The 7,378-nt window shown below is 37.5% G+C and overlaps 1 protein-coding gene across 1 annotated transcript in view; it reads right to left on the bottom strand.

Moving 5' to 3' along the window:
- KIF4A (kinesin family member 4A) overlaps window positions 1–7,378 on the bottom strand; it is a 168,994-nt gene that overhangs the window by 152,482 nt on the left and 9,134 nt on the right. Inside the window, exons 4-5 of the mRNA XM_006770944.2 lie at window positions 3,915–4,105; window positions 2,135–2,227 (exon numbers count right to left, since the gene is read on the bottom strand). Of these exons, the coding sequence (XP_006771007.1) occupies window positions 2,135–2,227; window positions 3,915–4,105 (284 nt within the window). The remainder of the gene's footprint in view (window positions 1–2,134; window positions 2,228–3,914; window positions 4,106–7,378) is intronic.

Raw genomic sequence — 7,378 nt, forward strand, 5'->3', positions numbered from 1 at the left:
ATTCATGCAAGATAGGCCTTTTTTTCCCCAGCTCTTCCCTCCGGCCGCCAGCAGGCACCTGGGACCCAGGCTTCCCTTGCAGCCCAGCTTTGTTCAGAAGGATGTCTGGTCTAATTAACATATCACGCTTTTATTATTATAGATAGCTCCCAAATCTACATTGGTACCTTGATTTCTAGTCTTCTGTTTATAATTGTCTGCTACTTACACTTTGAAATCAATAAATTATAAACAAAACTCATCTTCCTCCCACCAATACTGATTCTATCCACTCCTTCTCCATTTCTATTAATAATCTGTATTTTCAAAACCTCAGCTTTATCTTCAATTCCTCTATATCTTATCTATCACCAACTCCTAGTCGTTCTTTTTTCCCCTAGTCATTCTTCTTTTGAATCCATTGCTTCCTTTTCCTTTCTACTTGCCTAGTCCAGGCCCATATTACTTCATGACAGAAAAAAAAAGGCAGTTTCCCGAATTGGCTTTTCTCATCCTAGTCTTTCTCCTTTTCAATCCATTTCTGTTTAGTCTTCCTAAAAACCTTGTTTCCTAAAATTTCATCAAACTACAAAGCCTTGTGGTAGATAATGAGGCTAACATCCAGGAGTTAACTTAGCTGGAGAGATAAACATGTTAAGATAAAGAATTGGTAAAAGTAGTCACAGCAAACCTTCATTCAGAAGTATTAAATAGCTTATACAGTATTCACAGGAATAGAAACTAAATTCTTTAATCTGGATTCATCATCTGATCCTAACATATCTCCTATTACTTCTAAACCCATATCCCTGAATTCAGACTGACTGGTCTAGTCTTATTACCCCTAGGAGTATATTTTCTACTTTCTTGCTTAACTTATTCTTTACTACAAGAATACCCTTATTCTTTTCTCTACTGAGTTACATTCATCCCAATTGAAAAATACCTACAAACTTGTCCTTACTCACCCCAATCTGAGTCCAAAATCTACACATCTTTGTATTGCAAATTTCACCTCAAATAATGCTTGGCATTTAATTCCTGCTTTAGCATGGGGCATATAAAATATCTTGGAATCCGATCAAGAGCTATGTCACTACCAACATTCTTTTTGGTGATAGCATGCATTTTGTCCAGGTTATCCCCACTACACAAACCTATCCTCTGTATTCCAAGCTTATCAGGCTTTCAAATATGTCTGATCCTTTAAGCCTTGCTTTAGCACTTGGCTAATGGCTTAAGGACCCAAAAGGGGAATAAAAAACAGAAGCACAAGCACCTGCCCCTCAGGTACCTGTACCCTAAACCTTCAATTTTCTCTGCAGTGAAGAGAGAAAGATGGGTAAACTTATTTTACCAAGCTTTCCCACATCTGTACTACCTATTCTCATCCATTTCTAGCCTCAGAGTCTCCACTCCTGAATACTCAAATTGGTGCTAAACCCAAACTCTGCCTGTTTTCAACACTGGCTTCTGGATTTGGCCCACTCCCAGATACAAAACTCCCAACCTTGCCTCAAATGTTCTGTTCAGCTATATCTCCACATCCTGCATCTATACCATGTGACAGAAACCTCTCAAATAAGTAATCGCTTTTTTCCTATGGTACTTATGAATTTGAAAAAGGTTATATTATTTAACTTTTTAATTTTTAAATATCATCCCAGACCCTAGCACAATGTCTATTCTAGTGTTGTCCAACAGAATTTTCTGACCATGGATAAGTTCTGTACCTGTGCTGTCCAATACCGTAGCTACTAGCCACATGTAACTATTAAGCCCTGATGTGTGGCTGGTGTAACTAAGGGACTGAATTTTAAATGTTAGTCAATTTTAGTTCATTTAGGTTTAAATAGCCATTTGTGGCTAGTGGCAACTGAACTGGACAGCCCAGACTTAGAACTCTATAAATAGTTAATAAATATTTAATTGATATTAGCATTCCTTAAAGAGGTACCAGGAAGGTGATAATACATCCTCCTCACAAGAGATCCCATGTAGGAATTCTAGATTAACAAAGGTTATTAGGACCACACAAAATCTGAAAGATGTTAGTAGTCATTTAAAACCACAGTGGTAAATAAAAGGGATGTGAATTTTAGTAGTGAGCAATACTTTTAAATAATAACAATAATAATAACAACAACACACATACCTTTATGCCTTCCTTAGGATCCTCTCGTATATTTATTTGAGAGGCTCTCTCACGAGATGAGCATAGAAGATCCAAGATTTCTTCATTGTAAATCTGGTATTGTTGAAAATAAAGTGGTAAAAAATAAGATGTTAATAGTGGTAATCTCGGTGTGGTGGGATCATAGATGATTTTTAAATTCTTTGTGACTTTCTGTATTAAAATATTTTTATCACAAACATATTATGTTTTTAATTAAAAGGACTTTAAACGTATATATAAACATCTGATACTTGCAAGAATGAATTCACACATTACTATAACAAAATTGAGACTGCTCTTTTAAGACAGTCTCTTAGGAATAGCAGACATAACGAAATGTAACATGAGTGCCCAAATTCAATTCTTCGATGGTGTCATAACAGTGTCACCTTCACCCATTTTGTTATACTGTAAGTAATGTGCCCTTAGTAGAGGGTGGAAGTGGGAAGCAAAAGGAAGAACTGACAACTGACTTTTCAACAACAACCAGAACTTTTTTTTTTTTTAAATATATTTTATTGATTTTTTACAGAGAGGAAGGGAGAGAGATAGAGAGTTAGAAACATCGATGAGAGAGAAACATCGACCAGCTGCCTCCTGCACACCTCCCACTGGGGAGGTGCCCGCAACCCAGGTACATGCCCTTGACCGGAATCGAACCTGGGACCTTTCAGTCCGCAGGCTGATGCTCTATCCACTGAGCCAAACCGGTTTCGGCGAGAACTTTTAAGTATATACAACAGTGTTTAAATAGCAAGTACTATATTTGTCTACTAGTATTAACACATAATAATAATAATAATAATAATAATAATAATGTATTATTGGATATATTCGCACACAGTAAGCACTATATTTGTTTGCTAGTATTGTTGTTCCTACTATTTAACATACCAGATTCCTAAGTTATTTTTTCATTTGATTACCTTGGCCACAATGGGGTTAATGAAGATTCAAGAAGGCTAATCTTAATGATTTTTAACTTCCCTTCTTCCAACTCTAAACCTCCTTTACCTATTAAAATTCAACTTCAGGATGAAGTATTCACATACAATTTATAATTGCATGCTTAAATCATATATGTTTAATTATTGTTCCTTAAAGACATCTTATCACTGCTACGGGACCAACCAGAAGCCATAAATTCCCTAAACAAGTGTTTTTGATGTCAGGAGGTTAGATATAACTGGTCAATCTACTTCTATACTGATAGACACTAGAATGAAAACACCTATAAGGGCAGGGACTTTTATCTATTTTGGTCACTGATATAGCCCAATTACTTAGAATAGGGACTATATAACATAGTAGATACTCAAATATCTTTGAATAAACACACTCTATCATCACCTATAAAACTCGATACGTCACCCAAATATTGTAACATTCTTCATGAATTAGCAGAATTATCACTTAAACCTCAAAACAGTAAAGGAAATCAAATATTTTACTGCAGACTCTATAGGGAATCCATACTAAAGGCCAAATTGGAATTAAAAGAATTCCTATCATCTTTTTATATGGCAATGCCAATTCTTACAACAATCAGATTAAACAGACTATTCTGCCAACGAGGAAAGAACTGTGTGGAAGCCAGATCCAACGGAGCCAGTAAGTTTTTTCTATCAATTTATTAAAATGTAATTTGCTAAAAATGCAATTTATTAATTTGAATCATGCCAGGAAAAACCTGATTAGGATTTATTTTTCTACCCAAAGATAAATTTAAACTCAGAATAATTAAAGATAAATCGTTTACCTCTAAGTATGACACTTTCAGATTAAACTCAAAGTCATTCTTCTTAGCAATTTCTTTGAAGAGCAGTCTTATTACCCTAGGGATAACCCCAACTGTTGGTTCATTCTCTTGCTCTGTAGTGTATGCACTTCCCATTGAATAGGTTTTTCCAGAGCCAGTCTGTCCATAGGCCAGGATGGTTGCATTGTATCCTGGCAAAACAGAAGTCACATGCATGGTGGTACTCAAATATTTTCATCCAATCAATACACTCCAATTTCCTTCAGTGATTACTTGTAACAAAATTGAGACTGCTGTCTTAAGACAAGGGACTCATGAGTAGCAGACACAGAGAAAAAGCAATATGGGTGTCATGAATTTGCACTGCTCCAAATAAGCAAAGAAGAAAAATACCAAACCCAGAATGTGTGCCCCTCTTGATAGCCCTTAAAAGATAGGAAGTAAAACACTTAAAGATATGACTGAGATCATGAAGATGGTCAAATCACTGTCAAAGAGCCAGAGTTTTATAATTCTACTTTCTATCTACATCAAACAAGTATAAATTATGGGAATTAAAGTCTTAGAAGCTACATAAATAGAAGGAATTCAAACTTGTATTTCTTTGATTAACAGCCTTCATTTTGTTAATACTCACCTAAGGATATTTCTACCATTGATTTTATTTATTTTTTTCCATTGATTTTATTAGAGAGTGGGAGGGAGGAAGGAACCTGCAATCCAGGTACATGCCCTTGACCAGGAATCAAACCCGAAACCCTTTGGTGCAAGGGCTGATGCTCTAATCACCGAACCAAACCGGCCAGGGCAAAGTTGCTTATTACAGTCAATGAAAGCATCTACTCCTTATCTGAACTCTCAGACTGCATCTGGACCATATTAACAGGCTCCTCATAGAAATGACATCTTTTTAAGTATGATTCAATTGGATATGTGCCCTTTGCTTTTTTTTTGAAAGAACTTTTTGTATAAATGAAGACCTTAATATTCTGAAAAATCATAAGATGTTAAATTGAGGAACAAAATTGCGGCGAAATAGGCAGATGTGTCCCAAGCCTTGTCCCAGAGCAGATAGGAGGAGCAACTAAATCCAATAACATCCACCCCAAATTGGCGAAGTGGACACAGCTGGTGAGATAATTTGCAGCCAGAAATGGCAGAGGACACCTGGAGAATGGTAAAATCAGGGATCTGGGCTGGAGAGAATTGCAAGACCTCCAAGCCCAGAGGGTCAGAAGGAAGCTGCACGGCACCAAGGCCGTGTCCCTGGGGACAGGCGTAACATCTGACTGTGGAAAGGAAGTCCACAGGGCTGCTGGCAGCAGGGGATTCTAGATCTAAGCCCACAGCCATGAGAAGCTGAGTCCGAAGGAGGCAGCCTAAACTGCCAAAGCCGCGCAGTGCCGCCCACCCCCATCCAAGGAGCAGCAGCCATGCAAGCAGCCCGCCACTGTCCGAGAAGCAGCAGCCAGGCAAGAAGCCTGCCTCCACCAGCCAGAGGAGCCACCACCAACTGAGGATCAGCGCTGCCGGGGCCATCAGAGGAGCAGCCACTGCCCAAGGAGTGGCTGCTGATCGAGGAGCAGTGCCCACACAACTCGACACCTAGATCCTTCGGTGAGAGCAAAAATGGGAAGACAAAGAAACCCCCAAGTAAAGAAAAGGAGGAATCGCCAGAAAAGGAATTAAGGAAAACGGAGGATTGCAATATGGCAGTAAAAGAATTCAGAATGAGGGTCATACAGTTCATGAACTGGATGGATGAAAAAAATCAGCAACTTATGTAAGAATCAAAAGGAAATAGTAATATAGCTGCAATAAAAAACACCATGAAAAGTTTCAACAAGTAGACTAGGAAAAGCAGAGGACTGAATTAGAGAATTAGAAGACAAGGAAGCAAAACACACCCAAAATGAACTGCAATTGGAGAAAAAAATGAAAAGACAGAAGGAGAGCCAAAGGGAGCTTTGGGACAACATGAAACAAAGCAACGTATGTAAAATAGGGGTGTGAGAACAACAGGAAGAAGAACAAAGGTTAGAAAACCTATTTGAAGAAATAATGTCAGGAAACTTCCCTGATTTGGGAAGAAGAAAGTCAAACAAGCACAGAGTCGCTAACAAGATGAACCCAAAAAGACCCATACCAAGACATGTCATAATTACGATGGCAAATGTACAAGACAAAGAGATCATCTTAAAGGCTGCAAGAGAAAGACAGAAAGTTACATACAAGGGATCTCCCATTAGATTATCAAATGATTCTTCAACAGAAATACATCAGGCCAGAAAAGAATGGATGGAAATTTACAAAGTGATGCAAAGCAAGGGACTGAATCCAAGAATAATCTATCCAGCAAGGCTATCATTCAAAATTGAAGGGGAAATAAGGAGCTACACAGACAAAAAAAGGCTAAGGGAGTTTATTACCACCAAGCCAGCAATGCAAGAAATGCTAAAGGGACTGGTGTAAAAAGAAATAAAAAGGGAAGACAGAAAACAGGCACAAAAATTAAAAATGGCTAAAAACAAGTAGCCATCAATTATAACTTTAAATGTAAACGGACTAAATGCTCCAATCAAAAGACATCGAGTGGCTGAATTGATGAGAAAATATGACCCATATATACGCTGTCTACAGAGACCCACCTCAGAACAAGGGACTCACGCAGACTGAAAGTGAAGGGATGGAAAAATATCTTTCAGGCAAATGGAAATGAAAAAAAAAAAAAGCTGGGGTAGCAATACTTATATCTGACAAAATAGAGCTCAAAGTGAAGGCCATAACAAGAGATAAGGAAGGCCACTTCATAATACTAAAGGGATTAATACAACAAGAAGATATAACCCTGATAAACATATATGCACCCAATGCAGTAGCATCCAAATACATAAAAAAAATAAACTCTTCAAAGATATCAAGGGAGAGAATGACAACAGTACAATCATAGTAAGGGACTTTAATACCCCACTGACATCACTGGATAAATCCTCTAGACAAAAAATCAGCAAAGAAAGAGCAATCCTAATGACTCACTAGATCAGATGGACTTGCCATCTTCAGAACATTTCACCCCAAAGTAACAGAATATGTTTTTCTCAACTGCATATGGGACATTTTCTCTAATGCATATGTGACATTTTCAAGATAGACCACATATTGGGTAACAGGAAAAGTCTCTCCAAATTCAAGAGAACTGAATTCATATCAAGCATGTTCTCAGACCCCATTGGCATAATATTAGAAATAAGCTACAATAAAAACAATAAAAAAATCAAACACTTGGAGGCTGAATAGCATACTATTAAACAATGATTGAGTTACCAAAGAGATCAAAGAAGAAATTAAAAGCATCCTGTAAACTAATGACAAGAAAAACAAAACAATCCAAAATCTATGGAACACAATGAAAGCAGTACTGAGAGGGAAGTTTATACCTCTACAGGCCTACCTCAAAAACTGCT

This window comes from Myotis davidii, unplaced genomic scaffold (genome assembly GCF_000327345.1).
Source record: "Myotis davidii unplaced genomic scaffold, ASM32734v1 scaffold1285, whole genome shotgun sequence".
Taxonomy (NCBI): domain Eukaryota; kingdom Metazoa; phylum Chordata; class Mammalia; order Chiroptera; family Vespertilionidae; genus Myotis; species Myotis davidii.